This window comes from Melanerpes formicivorus, unplaced genomic scaffold (genome assembly GCF_026170545.1).
Source record: "Melanerpes formicivorus ecotype bairdi unplaced genomic scaffold, bMelFor1.0.p_v2 SCAF_16, whole genome shotgun sequence".
Classification (NCBI taxonomy): domain Eukaryota; kingdom Metazoa; phylum Chordata; class Aves; order Piciformes; family Picidae; genus Melanerpes; species Melanerpes formicivorus.
This window is the reverse complement of record NW_027142368.1, coordinates 6,496,393-6,515,650: the sequence shown is the minus strand read 5'-3', so window position 1 is coordinate 6,515,650 and position 19,258 is coordinate 6,496,393. Positions and strand designations below refer to the sequence as shown.

Sequence of the window (19,258 nt, the reverse complement as noted above, 5' to 3'; positions counted from 1 at the left end):
TATTTGATTACAGAGAAATGAAAGAAAAGGATGAACCACTAAAGACAAAAGGGTTGAACTGTGTAACTTTTCCTTCTCCCCCTTCCACCTTTCAATCTAAAGGGACAGTACAAGGGAAGAAAACACATTCAAATTGTATTTGAGAAATACTGAAAGACCACCTTGCTCATGCAATACAATTATCAAAGAATGATCAAAGTAATACATGAAAATATTCTACAGCCCATACAATTGTTTTGCTTGCAAAAATTATTTGTAGTAGGGATTTGTAGCAAATACTGCTGAAAAACTTCGGTGCATAGATTTCTGGAGAATGCATGTTAGGGAACCTGTATAGCAGGGGTTTTGCCCTGCAGGCTTTAGCCCTAAAAATACCAAATTTGATACAATCCTATTGTGTCTGATTAGCTGCCACACCAGTAACACCGGTAGCAGTTTTGCTACAACAGATCAAAAACTCAAGCTAACTCCAGTAAACTATCAATATATAAAAACATCAACACCAGAGCTGTGCTCTGCAGTCTGTTTGGGAATGCTTAGCAGCTGCTTGGACAACATGAAAATTAAGTAATCACATGTACTACCTTTAAAAGGAAGTAAGCTGACTCCTTTAAAGTCTACTCTGGCAGCATCACTGACAGGTAGTTCAGAGTTCTCTTGCTCTTTGGACATTAATGTTATTGAAGCACAGATTAGCCTCAGAAACCTTCATTAACCCAGAACAGAAGGTCAATACCCAAACATTTACAAACAGCACCTATACATGGGACTGAGGAAGACCTTGAAGGATTTCAGTACAAAGTTACAGCACAATTCAGGTTTGGTTCACTAGTTGAATTTCAACTATATTGATGGCAACAGTGCCCAGGGTATGCATGCCTTGAACCTGAGTGGGACACCGTACAAGAAACATGCTGATCTAGTCAGCTGCAGTAATCCTTGAAGTTTAAAGGCCACAAAGGCTGGGTCAGTGGCAATTTTACATGATTCAATTTATTGTGAGAAGGGAATTTGATATTGGATGTTTGACTAGGTTAGGAGAAGATAAAGGCTGGAATGAGGATTGGTGTGGAAGAGATTTATAATCATGGGAATTGATGTGGGGATCAATTGTGAATTAAATGGCTGAAGGCTCAAAGGAATAGGAGTCAGGAAGCTGAATGGGATGACAAAAGAAATTTTGCATCTTAAGCAGCAGCAGACCATCAGCGTATGAAACATACAGTAATGCTACTACAGCACAGCAAAATAAAATGACCAAGAAAGGAAACTGAGAAAGAAAAATTGCCAGCTAGGTTGCATGAAAATGAAAAAAAACCAACACTCTTAGGGTTAAGGAAATAGTGATGCCATTAGAAATGAATCAAAAAGTGTCCAAGATATGCATAGGAATGTGATTACATATAGATTACACAAATTAGCTCCCCAAAATAGTCTGAGATCATGAAACTCCTTGGAAGTGACTGATTTCTTCTCAAGGTGTTTTGAAGCCTTTACAATAAACCAGCATACAACAGTAGGGACAGGAAAAGAAATCAACAGCATCAAGACGCCTTTTTGCCTCTGTGGGGCTCCTCAAGTTTTGTTGATTCAGATAAAGGTCATCATTTCATGAAGGAGGTGATTACTATTATGCTTAAGAGACCAGGAATTAAGCAAAAGCTCCCTCAATCATCAGGACAAGAAGAATACATGATACAAAATGTTGAAAGAGCATTGTGAACAGTAATAAGCAGTAATTGAAAGGATTAAGATGATAAATTACCCTTCATATTAGCAGCTTTGGGAAGCAGGCATAGATTGGAATCAAGCCATTCCACGTTTTATTTGGAACCAAAGTGCAATTAATTAAGACTCTTAACTTCATTAGAAGTCCTGAAAAAGATATTTCAACGTGGATAGAGATACACCAACTGTGATTGGAGGAACAGGAGGAGACGGAGCAAGGGTTCAGACATTGTAGAGACAAGCAGGGGTCCCCTTTCAGGTACGTGTATGTAAAATAGGCAAATTGATTATGGTTTTGATATTCACATCCAAGGAATGAAATTTAAAACTCCCAATAATTGATTCAGGTTTTGAAATTGAAGCAAAAAGGAAAACAAAATCGGATCTTCAAGACAAAAATATGAGGTATACACATCTGACTGTTTTACGTAGCAGGCATTCATTTGCTGTTACCAAATATTTACACAGGCAGAAAGAAATGCTTGCTTTGAATATTGAAGACATACAATTATCAGATATGCTGATATTGAAGGAGTTTTGAAAACCTCGACATGTCATGCCATATTACACTACTGTTGATGACACTCGAGAGCTGACTGATCTTCTACTAAAATCAATTACCAACTTCAGTTTCACTTAAACAGAAGAAAGTCACAGCCTGAATTTCTTTGGATGAGCAGCCACTGGAAAACTATAAAATTATAAGGACAGCACATAAAACTTTATTCTCACTGAGCCAAGTGGCTGCATGAGTTTAGCTTTGTTTTATTTACTTGCCTGAACATAGTAGTTTGTGAGCAGAACTATGTAGCAAAAATACAGAACAGAAATGAAAAGCTATTTGCATTTTTCAATACATGGAAGATAATGTTGTGACCATGATTTATTAAAAATATCTATATTAACTTTGTTTAACATGATCATTTCTCTATGGCATCATCTCTGCAACGTGGAACCTTTGTCTAGTTTGTATACAAGTTCCTTGTCTCATCATTTATCCACTTGAGCAAACAAGTGTAAGGCAACTACATCGTAAGAGAGCACACCTGTTTTTCTATGTACAGACAAGACTATATTCCATTTTCAGAGAAATCTATGGGAAGAAACATTAAGAGAGGCAATCTGTAGAACTTACAAGTTACTGATACATATTAAGGGTATCAGCAGGCCATACACAGTTACAGTGAGGGTGTGCCAAGCTCATTATCCTCTTCATTGTGTCCTCTAGACACAAGCCCTTACATACGCAAGCCTATCATTTCTGCAGCAAATGAACGCCCAGGAACCATTAAAGAAATCAAGTAAGCTTTCTGGTGCAGCACAAGACTTCAAACTATATTCTGCTGAACCAATGAACTGACTGAGCAATAAATCCATTTTTTCAGGAAAGCAGTGCAAGAAGCATCCAGACTGCTGCTGGTCAGATAAAAAGACAATGAAAGCATGCCTAATGAAGTAGAAAAGACAGAAAAAGTGGGTACCTCATTACTGCAAAGAGAAGGAAGGAACAGCCCACACAATTACTGGTTAAAGTTTATACTTCAATTCTTTCACAAATCCCCTCCAAAAATTGCCAAATCATGTAAGTAGAAATACAACAAGAATTGATTCAACAGCCACTTGACACAAAGGGCAATTCCTTCTCCAGGTGTTTTTTTTCCTTTCATCATTTTTAAAGAATTGCAACAATACTTGTAGCTGCTCCTTTAAGGAAACAAATCAGAATTGATTTTGTGGTGTTTTGTTAAAAATATATATAAATAAAGGAATCAAGGTAAATACCATGTTCAGGGTCTAAGACTCTTTATTTATATAATACATCATTCTTAGAGAGGCTCCGGGATGCTTTATTTACATAATGCATCATTCTTAGAGAGGCTTGAAGTTAATATATCTAAATCTACACAAGAATGTAAATACTACTCAATATAAGTAAGGATGGCAGAATCTGACACTTTGTTAACTCAGCTGTTTCCCTTCCATACTGAAATATAGCTGGGCTTGAAATTTCAACTGTAAAATGTGCTATGCAGAGCTCTTCTAGCTTTTTGTGGACATGCAGACAGTTCAGCAAATACTGAACTCAGCATGCTAGGAAAAATAAATTGCCACCATGGAAAATTTTATACAAAACAGCACACCCAATACAGCTTCTTAACTGCAGGTGTACTTCTGTGCCCTCATAGAATCATTCTTTTGAAATACCAGAACAGGCTGTGTTATGAAGGAGCAAACGACCAATGTGATGTGCCACCTTTATGACTAATTAACATTAGCCTTTGTAACATCTAAGAACTTCCAAAGTGTTGTAGGACTGTCAACATTTCAACTCCCTTCTCTGGGTTTATAGGTATTTTGAATAACAGAGGATCTTGTTGAGGTGTTCTAAAAACACATTAAAGCTTCTTATGGGCACACACTGAATAAAATCATATGTCATAAAAATTAAAAAGCCATGTTATGTTACTCAGCTTTTTCATTATCTCATTTCATCATTCCTAGGGCAAATTTACCCTTCATTTTTTGTTGATGTCACATGAGGACATCAATGTTGTTTACTGTAATATAAGTTTGCATGACAGTGGGCTCACTGGTACCCTAGTTTTAATACAGAGGCAAAAATCTATCTGTAAAGTGTAGTAATAGTATGACATTTTGATTAATAAATACATATTGGGGGGGTGAAGGGACAGAAGCCTATTCAATTAAAATAAAGCCTTTGGTTCCTGACATAAGGCAAATCACTTAACCCTGGACTGAGAAAGCTTTATTTCAGCTCATGTGGTTAGAAAAGAAACTGCTTTAAAACATTCAGTAATAAAAAATTAAAGCATTTTTTATGTCATCGATAGTGACCCTGCTTCACATTTTGGAAGGTAATCAAATTATGACTATGATGATTATTTCTATTCCTTTCCTTTCTGTTTTCCCTCAAAAACTGACAATGGCATGGAAGTCAAATTAAACATCTGTTTGTAAAATAAACTGAAGTGCTACTGACAGCTGCTGCTGAATTGCAAATGTTCTACAGCTGTCAGGCTGTAAATTAACAATGATCTTCATTTACAAACAGCAAAGAAAATTATGGAATATTTTTTTCATTCCTTTACTTGAAATTTATTAACAGACAGACTCTACTAGAGACTTAGCCAGAAAGCAATCAGTTTACTGTTTTATTTCCCCACATACTGGGAGAAAAATTCAGACAAAATCAGTTTTCAGTGCAATATTCTTCAGAGAACTTCCCTCCTTACATGTCTTAAATCTTTTTGTATTTTCTCTTCAGGATATGTAAATAGAAGTAATAAATCTTTGAGGGTTCATCCTTCTCTAACACATTTTTTTCCCCATGAAAAAATACTATTGATTATAGATTTCTCTTGATTTTTCATACATCTTTTTAGATTTGTATACACACAGGTATATCATAGTATCATTCAGGGTTGGAAGGGACCACAAGGATCATCTAGTTCCAACCCCCCTGCCAAGGGCAGGGACACCCCACACTAGATCAGACTGGACAGAGCCTCGTCCAGACTGGTCTTAAACACCTCCAGGGACAGGGCCTCGACCACCTCCCTGGACAACCCATTCCAGGGTTTCACCACTCTCATGGTGAAGAACCTCCTCCTCACATTTAGCCTGAATCTCCCCACCTCCAGCTTCATTCCATTCCCCCTAGTCCTATCACTTCCTGAGATCCTGACAAGTCCTTCCCCAGCCTTCCTGTAGGCCCCCTTCAGATACTGGAAGGCGACAATTAGGTCACCTCGGAGCCTTCTCTTCTGCAGACCAAACAGCCCCAACTCCTTCAGTCTGTCCTCATAGGAGAGGTGCTCCAGCCCTCTGATCATCCTTGTGGCCCTTCTCTGGACACGTTCCAGCACCTCCACGTCCCTCTTGTAATAGGGGCTCCAGAACTGGACACAGTACTCCAGGTGGGGTCTCACCAGGGCTGAGTAGAGGGGGAGGATCACCTCCCTCGCCCTGCTAGCCACACTTCTCCTGATGCAGCCCAGGATCTGATTGGCTTTGCGGGCTGCAAGTGCACACTGAGAGCTCATGTTGAGCTTCTTGTCCACCAGCACCCCCAAGTCTCTCTCCTCAGGGCTGCTAGCAGACTTCTCCAAAGTTTTGATTAAAATGCTTCCAGATTGATTACATCAGAATTAGAAGGCAGGATATTTTAGGCAGCAATGTTCATATATTCAAAACAAACCAAATGAGTTTAGAACTCATTTAGAACTCACTGAAGGATTTCAAGTTCAGGGTGGTTACAAATGGATCACTGTTTTCATTAGTAACTTGAATGATGGAATAAAGAACAAGTTCTGATTGCAGACAGTATCAAGCTGTAATTACTGTTAAACATAAAGTCCTAGTTTTAGATAAGGGGAATTATTTGCACAAAGACAAAAAGGAAAATAAGCCAATGAGAGAAGTGTTTGATAGCAAGATGAAGGAAGTTCAGTGGATCAGAAGCTGAACACAAGGAAATGCAACTCTCATGAAGAATAGCAAATGCTACTGTGGAAGCACTTTCTCTAAGACCATATAGTTATGCAAGATACGTGCCCTACCTTCTAATCTCTCCAGGTCAATATATATATATCACAATACATACAAGTCAGTAGACTAGGAACAGAGTCCAAAATGCTGCCATTCTGTTTTGAAAATTCTAAAAGGACTGTACAGTCTCCAAGGATTGAAACATATATATATATTGATAATGAAAACTATTCACACTCTTGTCAAACACAGCCCATGCAGAGGGCTTTTGTTTCCTCTAAAACTCAAGCTTTCAGAATTTTTCCATGATGACTTTGAATAACTATTTGAAATAATAACTGCTTTTAGACTACTGGTTTTATCATACCATTAAAGCTCTCACAAATGACAGAATGATTTTGAAAACTGTATCCAACATTTCTGTGCTGTTCTATGGGAGCTGGCCATAAAGAATGTTTATAAAGAATGCTGACTGTAAACTCTAATTCAGATGTGGTCAAAGCTTTACGTACAAAAGAAGAAATGTAAATATTTTTAATGCCAAAATCATACCAGTGATTGCTATGTATGGTGCCACTGAGAACTGCACTGCAACACAAACAAATACCATGTTATAATGTTCATTTGTGGCATCAGCAACTCAATCTAACGATGACTGTTTCACTATTTCTTTGAACTGTTCTCAGAAATGGAGCAGTTACTTAGCCTTTGAGGTCAATAAAGCAACTACTGGGACCAAGCTTTTATTTTTCATGTAGTACCCAACAACTTCCTTTCACTTTCAGCAGCAGATGTACACCTCAGATACCAGCAACTCACAGTAAATACGAAGTTATAACACCAAAACCTTTTCCCTTCCTCCTGAACTTCAAATTCTAAAACATTCTTCTAGCTGCCCAAACAAATTCTAGGAACTGGTGCCAATCAGCTAACCTAAATTTGTATTTTGGTATTTCCCTATTATCTTGGTACTTACTACTGATGTACCTTGCCAGCAGGCTGAGAAAGTTATATGCCACTGATTTACTCTGGTCATTTTTCAAGGCAATTCTGACTGTGTTACTTTTTGGAGCCTCTCTTGAACTGAGTTACTAAGGCAAGTATGATTTGACCAGCAGTGAGAAGAGAGAAGGAACATTTTTCAAGGCTCTTGCAGTTGGTGGTATTTTACTACATTCTTTTGCTGACAAGACCCAGGCAGGCCCCTGAACCCACTTCAGTCACAGATGTGTAAGTTTCAGTGAGAAAAGTATAGTTCTTGGGTTGATTGTTTTGGGGTTTTTTGTAATGCCAATTCTATTTATGACAGTAATAAAAAAGTGAGTAAATCCATCAGCTTGCGTTATTGCATATCACTATTGGATTGGCTTAAAGTTCAAAGCTGTCTCTTTAAAATGGTGTGTAAAACATCATCACCTTAGTATTACACCTGTGACGCATTAAGTGCCTCAAGCAGTATTTGTCATGCAGCTAAGAGGGAGGCAGTACTGAAGGGAGAAGCAACTAACTTTACTGATAAACAGCTCAGCAACGCTGAAAGAATCTTCCTGATTGCTCAAGGAGCTCTCATAAAGCTCCATATATAAACTCTAACACAACCGGCCTCACCAGCCAGCAAGCAGCAGGCTTCACATTTTTACTGCAATGCATTGCATACGCATCTGTCCGCAGCTTTAAAAAAAGACTGTGTGTTTCTGAACTGCTTCAGTGCACATTACAACTGATGAGCTGAGACAAAATGACTTTAGTGATACTGAGAGGCAGCAGGTAGAAGCACACTGCCAAAGATTTGCGAGTATTTCACAGCCACTGTCAGGGCTGGGGATAATCAGCCCCATAGATGTGGAAGAGTAGAATATTCGTCTCCTGCGCCAACCAGCAAAAGGAGAAGTAGTAAAGCAAATGGTGAGAGGAGACAGCTAAGGACCAGTTTTGCTGGTGGCAATTTTACAGCCTGTTTAGAAATTGACTGCAATTTTACTAACACATTTTCCTGAATTAGCCTGAGTTATCCTCAGCACAACCTTTGTGCTGGCATTTCCTTGAAAGCCTAGAGGTATTTTGTGTCTTTAAAGGCATCCCCAGTACAGATAAGTCTTAAAATCTTTGATCTACTGCATGCCACAGCTTTGCAACTGCAAAAGCTTATCCCAGACATAGATTCAAAGCAAGCAAAGAAATCTCAGTTGTCCATGCATATTTGACAAATATTGACAAGCAAAATCTTAGTAAGAGACAGGACAATGTTTCTCCTGTAGTTTCCACTGATGGAAAGAAGTATTCTACAGACAAATGAGTGGCCCTAAAGCAAAGTGCACCTAATATTACCTGTCTACTGCTTCAAAAGCATGAATACACTTGCTTTAGAAGTGGATTGCAGAAATAACAGGAAAACATCAATGAACAACCAGCACCTCTAAAATGAAAGCATTCACCTCCAAACAAATAGATCTGTTTTTAATGATAATGGTCCATTTAGAAAGTTCTGACTCTACAGAACATTCCTATTACTCATCTTAGATTCATGGGTTTTTTTCACCCAAATCTCAACCAGATGGATGGTTAAAACCTACTAAGTTTGACTAGGGTTACCAGTTTGGTACTAGAAGATGACTTGCAGTAACTTCTGAATAGTTGGGTTTTAAGTGTGCAAGTAGAACTACCCTTAGTCAAGCGTGTCAAAGGAGAAAAGAAGCACCTGTGAACTGCAGAAGTTCTTACCATAATAAATGCTAGACTTATTATTAATTGAATTTTACTTTAATGGTCAGTTTAACATCCCTTAAAATACTTACTTCAGAATTACACAGCCTGTACCAGCAGGAGGAGCTGTCCAAAACACTTGAATGCGTGTCCTTCGTCTAGGTGTGCTCTCAGTAACAGCAACAGGACAATTACTCATGAACTGTGTTTCTTCTTCATCTATGATCTAAGGAAATAGAAAGAGAAGAATGTGGAAAGATAAAGACATACATAGCCAATGTCTCTTGAATACATTTTGTCAGTTCATGTTTTTCTTCAGTAGGATTACTTATAATACTCTGCTTAGCTCAGCATTACTTGGGTGAATTTGGATTTCTACATGTTATAAATAAAATTCCACAAAATAAAGACAGAAGAACAGTTCAGTTTTAGATGAACAGAAGCAAATAAGCTTTTTCGTAGATTCTGATTACTGGAGCTTCCTGCTGAAAATAATAAAATATGCATAACTTCAACATTTATTTATTTTGTGTATGGCAACTGGCTAGGACAGACAGCACATGCTAGAGAAGAGGAGGCTTCAGTTTGTTTGGTTTTTGTTTGCTTTTCAGACTAACCTTTATTTAAACACTTTTATTCTTAAAGGTATCAAAATACTTTCCAGGTCAAGAGAGACAACATGTGAATCATAATTATCTACACCTCAGAGCCTGTAATGTAATGCAGCCTGCACATATTTTTGCCTTTTTAAACTTTTCAAGTGGTACAAGTCAACACAAAACCAGAGGCTGATTTGGAACTGATGGTCTTCTAAGGATTTTACTCAAAAGTGCTGGAGACAAAATATTTTTCTCACTACATATACACACGGACTGTACATTAAACCTGCAGTTCATCACATCTCAATGAAAATTCATCAGAAGCTGCCAAGTTTTATTTGGAAACTCTCTTGTGATATTGTAGAAAGTTTCTTCAAAATTACTCAGTGGTCCACTTTCATATGATGAAGTCCCAAGTCACACTACTGTGGGTTAAGATTCAGGTAGTGAATTAGAAACCTTACCATTTTGAGAAATAAGCTGAATGTATTGATTTATAACAAGACTTAATTACATTTCTAATAACATACACACTTTTTACAGATTACAGGTTAGAAGCAGCCTTCTGGCAGTAAATGTAACTTTAAACATGCATTTTGACAGGAAAAAAAAAAGACTCTCTTACTTTCTGAAAAAGTAGCAGTATCTGTAGTTTGACCAGGTCTGCTTTAGTGAGCAGGCACCTGAGTTGTGCGAGCCACTGATTCTGCCAGCATTCCAAAACACTTTTTGCTGAGTCAACAAACAATCCTAGTTTTCCACAGCAGAACCCAGGGGCACTGGCCCAGCTGATTGCTGAGAAACTCTATTTAGCTGGTCAATAGGGTAATGGTTAATGAGTTTTAAATCTCAAGCTATTAATACTCTTCAACATTTTAACACTTCGTAAAAACCTTTGTAAGTAAACACAATGTTTACAGCTACCACTTTGCTAGATTTTAATTAATGTGAAGCACGTGATCTGGTGTAAGGTTAAAACGGCACTGCACAGTTCCTGTCTTCATTTGATAGTATTTAATGCACTTGAGTGTCACAAAATCCCTAATCTACATTCTGTCTTGGCTATCAGTTGTATTTATTCTGTCTGAATTATTCCTGCAACGGTAAAATAAAGAAATAAAACTCATCTTTCAGATAAGCTGTCTCCAATTATTCAGGAACATAACAAATGACCTTTTATACACCTCTCTCTGTAATCCATTCTCTATCAAAACCCAATTTTGGTGGAAGCTTTGGGTGAAGACTGGGTGATTTTATACCATCTCATGCAGAATGGAATACTAGCATACATTATATAGAAGTAGGATACTTCCCACTGATGGGGCTCTTAGGAGATCATCTGAAAGCTCTTAAAAGGACAGGTTTCCTAGAAAAACAAATACTGCAAGTTACTGTACAATTTACACTAGCCCCATGGTCTTGTCAGATGTAAACTGTTGCTGTAGTATCAAAACTCACATTCTTGCATAAAAACTTCAGAAGTATGTTCAGGTCAAGAAAGATTAAGGAACTACAGGTATGCAAATACTTGTATACGAATGACCAGACCAAAGCTATTCAACATTGATCAAGGAACCTTTCACGTACGTTGATTCTTTCAAATCTAGTTGAGCTTGTCTGACACACTTCATTAATGAATGGCTCCTGACAAGCCCAACTGAAATGAGCCCATGCTCTCAAATGGTAGAGTTGCTATTTTCAATTACCAGAACTTTACTGCTTTCCTATTCCAATATATCATTCCTCCAGCAGTCATCATAATAGACCATTTGTTATGAATTCACATTTGAAGTAAGTTCTTGTCCCCATGTTATGAATCAACCCTGCTTTTTCCAATTAAAACAAAAGCAAACAAAGAAAAAAAAAAAGGAATCAAAGAACACCAAAACCAAATCCAACAACTAACATGGAAGGAGTTGTGAGCAACTGTGAGTAGTTATTACAACTCAAGTTTCTGGCTACTGCAAAGCTAGAACATGAAATATTTGTTTGAATTCCAGATAGTTATTATCCTGGAGCACATGCATGCCCTTTTCCAGCAGCAACAAAAGAACACAGAAATACAGGGATTTTTTCCACTTCCTACCCAATTCCTGGAACCTAGTAAATTATAAATATTTACAGATGCCTGTAAAGAAATAATTTAAAAGTTCTGTTTGCATTTTAGAACATAATTCTGGAAGAACAGGAAGTAGTTGAGCCTCGAGGATAAATTAGTATTTCCTGCATCACTAACCATCAAAGCAAGAAGACTTAGGCAATAAGTGTCTAGTGGGAATAAAGTCATCCAAAAGGAGTCCTATTAAGAAAGCTTCTGCCTAGTTTTTCTTCGAAGACACTTAATTTTGACTGAACACAGTACAGAACTCCTAACCCAGTTGAAAAAGCTCAGACACCAGTTAATCTGAGAGGATTAAGGAATATTTTAAATTAATTTAAATAAATCAAAGAACTATCCATACTCTAGGACCTCAGATGAATATAAATCCATTTCGAATACAGTGGTTAAAAGATGTTTGTTTTTTTACTTTCTATATCAGTGGAGGCTTTATTATTTATTACAAATTCTTAGAGGTGATAGAGAAAGGGTTCAGTACTGATATAACAGGATTCCAAATGGCACAGTATTTTAGGGTGGTGGGTGATACTATTACATTCACACATAACACAGGAGAAAGCAGTAAGTATGCTGGCCAATTTTTGGGTGAGAAAAGAGATACATAATCTTTGAAAAAAATGCAGTCCTGTTTTTTCTTCTGGAATTGAGTCAGACCACATATGCATGAAGGAAAGAACTGGCAGGAAAAAGGCATGCAGATTAAAATGTGACATTTGCAAAATTATAGCTTCTAAACCCCAGGTTATCTATAATGGAAAGCCTTACATCTTCAGAAATGGGTGAGCAAATTAACTACATGCTGGATAAAAATCCTAAAAAGTAAAATAAACACTTTTCCAAAGAATATGAGGTCTCAGAAGGTGATCTCTACGTGACCCATTCTTTAGAATTGACAAATTAACTCTTAATTTAGTTTTTGGTGTGGGTTCTCTTCCCAGTTACGAGTGTAATCTCACTGGACCAATTTATTTCCTCTGGGAAACTAGTGTAAACCCTGACTCTTGGGAGTTAACCCAGATTTGAATGAGTGTCAGGAAAAGTAGCATTTAGCTGAATTTGGGCAAATCTACAAACATGGAAGTAAGAATATTAAAAGGGAGGCTCAGTGTTGCATTCTTTGTATATTCCAAACATTGATGAAGTTCAGGACAAGTTTTGGGTGTTCCTGGAAAGCAGGACTGGCAAAGTGCTTAGTTGTTAGACGAATGAGTGGTTTTCTTTTCTCAGAACTTAACATTTCATACTGAGGTAAAGAGCTTGCTATCAGTTTCTGATTTCTGTAAACTGTTACTCAAACTAAAGCACTTGCCCACTCTATCATCAGATTTATATCAGCACTAAAAAAGTAGTCAAAATGCTATACACCATAAAAAGGACTTAGTTTCAAGTACAAAAGTAGATTCAGTTACAAAAATCCTTTACTGGTTTATGTCCACTTCCTCAGTTTAAAACACTGGCTAGGATCTTCAGCACCATTTTTTGTTCTGTGGACATATTATCACTTTCCACCCACTGAAACAGCTGCATTCTCCTGGAACAACTGAGTAAAAACAGAACAAACCCACAAAGTTTACAAGATAAGTACTTTTGAGGGCAGTTTTCTTCTTTGGAAGAACTAAGATGGAGTCTCTCTTCCAGGTTGCAAAACTATCTTCTCCTAGAAGAAACTTTAGCATTATAAAAAGAACTGGTAATCATATTTGGCCTTTAGGGATCGATCTAGAACAGAGTTTATTAAATGGAATGGAAAACCAATAATGTACAAAAAGTCAGTTAAAAAAAAACCTACATCAAAGATATGCTTCATATAACAAGTTTCTTTGACTACGAGATGCAGTATTTCCTTCAGAGGCTGTATTTAGTATCAAAAGAATCAGAACTGGGACTTTTTATGAAATGACAGTAATCAATTTTGATGTAGATTACGATTCAAAGGTGTATAGCACTACAGAGCACTTCTAGGTTCTCAGTAATGCTTGCCAGCTTTAGCACTGCACTAGAAAACTGGAGTTGTCTGACATACAGCCACACCTGGGAGCACTGGAGAAAAGCGTGCAAACCTATTGAAGAAAAGCATTCCTGAAATGCACTTGCAGATTAGCACTATGTTCTAGCAACTTCTGTAATTGGAAAACAGATTTAGTTCTGTAATCATTACCCTCTCCATCTATCTGCCTCTGTGTGTCCATCTACCTGCTTGTCGTAGTGTCTTTCATTCTAGGCACAAGGTAGTTGGAGTCATGGTATGCAAACATGGAAGACTCTTCCAGTTCTATAAAGTAGTATAATGACAGTCAGATCACATCTTCAGAGGATGTAAAAAAGGAGAGGAAATGGTAAGTCATTTATAAATCATCTTCCAAGAAACGAGGGGAGGAAAAGCCCCAATGCAAACCAACAACACACCCCAAAAAAGCCAAAACACCCCCCCAAAACCCAAATACAAAACCCAGCCATCATCTGTGTACGATATGTTCTTTGGAAAAGCATTTTAATTCTGTCCAACTGTGCTTCTTTAAAAGAAGCAATCTGAATAGTGTTTTCATTGCTAAAAAAAGGCTGTGTTGGATGAGCAAAAGGTAAAAAAAACCCTACTGATAGAAACCCATGTGAAAATTTTATGCATTAAAGTATCTCAAAAACTTTTACTATCCAGAATCTTATAGTCAGCTTGTAATTCATGTTGCTCTCCAGCCTAAACAAACATTATGAACAGGGCAGGCAACAGGGCTGTTCTGAGATTCAATCCAAACAAAAGGAGGAAGAAAACAGTTCAATATGATGAGAACCTGAAGTGTGTTAAGTATTCCACAGTCAGCTGTTACACTAAAAAGCCTTTGCTATTTTTTTAAGCTTTCCATAGTCTCTCAGTCAGGAATTTCCTCTTTACTTAATTCAATATACATGAAAAAAAATACACACATTGACAGATAACAGTAACTTGACAGCACCTATTGAATGCAAAATGCTGGTGTGCCTTTTTTTTTTTTTAACCAGTCTCAGTTAACTTAATCAATGTTGTAAGATGTTCGAGTTGTTATAACCTCAGGCTTATGCTGAAGGCTTATACTTGCAAACTGAAAATGGCCAATTAAGTATAATCTGTCTCTGAAGCTAAGTGATGAGTAAGTACAGGTTGTTGTGAATTGACAGTTTTCATTTAAGTAGTCACTGAGAGGAGACTTGAGGTCCAAAATCTAATCTTTGTTTTCTATCAATGTGTCTCCTTAACTGTAACATTAACATTTCTATGCAAACAGTTAGGTAAATTGATTCAAGCTACTTGATCAAACTGTATTACTAGTCCTGGTGACAGATAATCCAGCTTTCTCCAGATAACATACGACTTTTACAGTCTTGGAGAAACCATATTAGGCACAGAACACTGTCATTCTCATAGCTATACTCTCATTAGGTCCCACCTGTAACTTTCTTTAAAAAGTATCTATTTTGACCAAGAAAAATTCTCTCATTTCATGTTTAAAAGGCAGGGAATAGGCAAAAATGTTTTTTAAATAGTATCACCTTATGAAATCCCTTAAAAGATGATAGTTTCTGAATACATACAGTGCTATCCAATCCTCATCACAAATGGGAAATCATTTTAATGATGAACTTGCTTTTCACACCTTGGTACACAAAGATTCAAAGTGCACCAGTTGACTCTTGCCCAAGAGAGTGCCCTGGCATAACCATCAGAGCATACAAACTAGTTGCAGCACCAGGGACACCAGCACAAATAAACAATGTAAAGGAACTTGTGTCCTTTTGTACAAAAGCAATGAGCCTCCATGTGCCTTGCATGACAAAAGGCTTAACTTTATATTCCTCAAGCTTTGTGTTCTGTCTACACAGCTCCTTTGACTACATTTGAAATTATGTATGAGGATTCTGGGAAAGACTGAGCATTTTTGTTTCAAAGAAACAGAACTTTTGGCTCGCCTTGATGTATAATTTAATCAAGTTAGACCTAAATCTAGAGTAAATTTACTCTAGGTCAGACTCTATGCTGAACGATTTAAACACATTAACTTGTGGGTGGTGTTTTTTGGTTTTTAATTCCATTAAGTTAGGCAGTAGCTGAAAGACTGAACTTGCTTTTCAATTAAATCAAGGTTCAGATATGGTCTACACAGTTTACATTTGGAAGCATGAAACAAGCAGATGAAAAGGGAATAAATTTTATGAACACTTAAATAAAAATTAATAAATACTACATTCAAGACTTGGTTCCAAGAATTAGGAAGCAGAACTGTCCTGTTACAGGTCTCAGACAGAATAACAACCAATGAGAATGATGACACCTAAAACATCAGATAAGGAAGAAATTTTATGGTGGCTGGTCAAATGGCTCTTCTACTGAGGCCATCATTCTATGTCTCAAGTTCACCCTGCAGAGTGATGATAACAGCCTGCCTTCCTCCTCAGCCTTTCTGTCTCACATTTATCGAAGCGTTGTCAGACAAGGGAACTTTGCACTCCACAGAGTCATAATAAGTGCAACATAGATGGGGCTTCCTTACTAATATAATCAATAATAGTATTGATTATATTAGTAAGAAGTGACACTTTTCTACAATACAACATTTGATAGCAAAGTACAAAGGAAATGTCCCTTCCTCTATTCAGTACACCAGAACTGCTGAAAGTCACTTGAAATACATAGTAAAATGTGAGTCTGTGCATATTACTGGCTCAGCATTTCTCACTGCTTAGCTTGTTGAGGCTTCTCATTTATCCTTCATTTCAAAAAATATTACATTACTCAGCATTATGAATATACTGCCAAGAATAACTACCTCACTTGGACCTCCTCATTTAAAGTTAAGAAGGGATTTAAGGATTACAGAATATACATATTTTTAATAGCATTACTGTCCTGCTTGGTGTGGGTGCTTTGAAGCATCAGCAGCTCTGGCACATCTGCTATTCATGTTCCTCGTCAATGTCTCAATGCCAAAATATACATCCCAACCCAGTTCAAGCAGATTCCACACAGATTCCTGTAGCTTTCAGATGACTGTGTACAGAACATAATCTATTTCAGAGAGACTTAATCTGCTGCTAAACCCATATTTAGAACAAAAATACTGGTCAGCTGGAACCACAGGCTTTACGCAGATAAATTTAAGAAGGTATTTACCTTGCTTAAAAGAGCTCTCAAATATTTTGCTTAACAATTTGCATCAACTGTCAGATCAGCAACTCTGTTCACACAGAATTGCTGCACGAAGTCAGGAAGGGCTTGTGAGAGCCCTGACAGTAGTTCGGAGCAATTAGAAAGCCACCATGTTTGTTGTGTGTATGTGACTGTGTCTGCACATTAGGCAGAGTCAAGAGATACTAATCCAGGCTGTGGCTCCTCTTGCTTTTGATGTGCTGATGAACTACTAATGCACAGATACTTTCTTTACTTAGAGGGCACCACAGGTTACAAAGTCTATCCATGAACAACTACCCTGCCTGCCTCTGTGTCCACAGTTTTCTATGAACCCTAATTTCATATTGCCTAGAGTATCCTTCTGGTAAATTGAACAGGCTTGCTGAGAGTTTCACAGGAATCAACAAGTTGTGCGTTCTGAAGCAGAATCCTCTCTTACTGGAAAAGAGAAAGGCACGCTGCAGTTACCCAAGAGTGAAGCCACAGTTTGGCAAAATGGGAAGTCTTACGTGCAGACTTCTGGTTTCTTTCCAAGAGTTTTCGCAGGCTCTCTTCAAAACCCAAGCGGGTTAAGCGCTGTGACTAAACACAAACCTCACAACAACAAATAGCATAACTGCATCTGCATTAAACTGTAGTTTGGACAAGTTTTCTGAAATAGTCCCTCGCACAAAACGTTCAGGAGGGGAACAAAGCCAGGACATGTATGTCAAGAAAGAAAAGTGATGTAAAGTGCCAAAGGTTGCCAGTGAAGGGGGTTTATTTCAAAATTCTATTTTCTCTTGAACTGATCATCATGTCATCGCGGTACAGAATGGTATAATCTTCCTAAAGGAAATAACCATGCAGAAAGGGGTTCTGGAACAAAAACTGAAAACAAAGAATTGTGGTAAAGGTTTATAATAAAACTTTTCACAGGTCTGTAAACTGAAGCACTATAAAAGCTGTAAACTGAAACAGAACTGTACCAAATTGTACTAGTACATAGATTTAACATTAGAAAGACTGACAACCTTAGCCAGGTTTCAAAGTTTATACACACACACGTATATAAAACACATCTTGCTTTTGTACTAATTCCAAGTAGGGCACAGTGAAGATATGGTTTGTGCAATGCAATTTTCACTCACTAAACTTGGCATTACAATCAGAAACATGCCTCAATGAACAGGCTTTCTCCTATGGAGAAGGAAGACTGAAGAAGTTTTACACCAGAGAAATAAAACTAAGAAAATAACTGGTGCCTTCTCACACAGACATTACTGTCTCTTTCATTTTAAAAAGCTACAAAACATTTATAAGAAGTGAAGAGCTCCAACTCTGCTGCTGCATTAACACCTGAAGTGGTACTCCCCCCCTCACGATACTACAGTAGCTCTTCATAATTCTCAGTGGCAAGACTGATCCCATTTTGCTTCAACTGATACACTGAATAAAATGTTCACTGAGTTGTACTTCCATATTAACACACGAACTGTGAATTCTGGCAAGTACTGGGCAGCCAGCTGGGCAACCACGTTATTAAAGGCAGGGATTTTGATCAATGTACTTCTGAAATTCTTTGTACATTCTGAGAGCACTTCCAAGAAAAAATGGGTAGAAGACAGCAATTTCTGAAGGACAGACACATAGTAAGGCTGAGGTAGGGCGGACATACATCAGGGACATGCATGAAATCAGATCAGGTCAAGAAGGTGCCAGACAGCAGCTCAGACGCTTGCATGCTGTGCCATCACATCTGCTGCTACTAATGCTGCCCAAGGCTGGCAGCTCTGACCTGGTCTGATGCAGAAGGAGCAAGAGGAGCAATAAACCTGAGGAAGAAAGGGGGACATGACCTGCCTACATCCCTTGCCATGACACTGCTTACAGCTGCATGCAAAACCAAAATCTACAGTTTATTGCACTGTCACAAAAGAGCAGAAGCTGCAAGCAGATTTCAGGGCAACACTGTAATGTAGGCATCAGACTAAGTTTTCATCTCCTGATGATTTTGCATGTTTTGTTTTGAAGCACAAGGTCTCTTTATGTGTCTACTCTATGGCTGTAAACAGAATTTCCAGTTAAAAATGTTTATTCCCATCTCATATATGCTGATGACAGCACAATACCTTTAGCGGGGAAAAAAAAACGCAAACAGACACAAATTTATTCCAATATCAAAGGGATTTAATTCCAGTGAATATGTATTTGAAGACATAAAGCTGTTTCATTGGAAATTTCATTAGGGCAAGTAGAAATTCAATATATGCAGTCTCAGGCCAAGAGGGAGGTAACTACACTTACTTTGGAGAAAACCCCAGCTTTTGGGGATATTCATTAAGAAACTAGGAAGTTAATTTCAAAATCGATTTGACACATAAGCAAGGGAACTTTAAAATTGCAGATCTTTAGCATCACCAATCTTTTCAGGAATACTTCATGCTGCAAAACAGGCAA

General features: G+C 37.7%; 1 protein-coding gene across 1 annotated transcript in view; it reads right to left on the bottom strand.

Moving 5' to 3' along the window:
• Window positions 1-19,258, bottom strand: part of SPON1 (spondin 1) — a 144,857-nt gene that overhangs the window by 107,408 nt on the left and 18,191 nt on the right. The window contains exon 3 of the mRNA XM_068147894.1: window positions 9,033-9,166. Within this exon, the coding sequence (XP_068003995.1) occupies window positions 9,033-9,166 (134 nt within the window). The remainder of the gene's footprint in view (window positions 1-9,032; window positions 9,167-19,258) is intronic.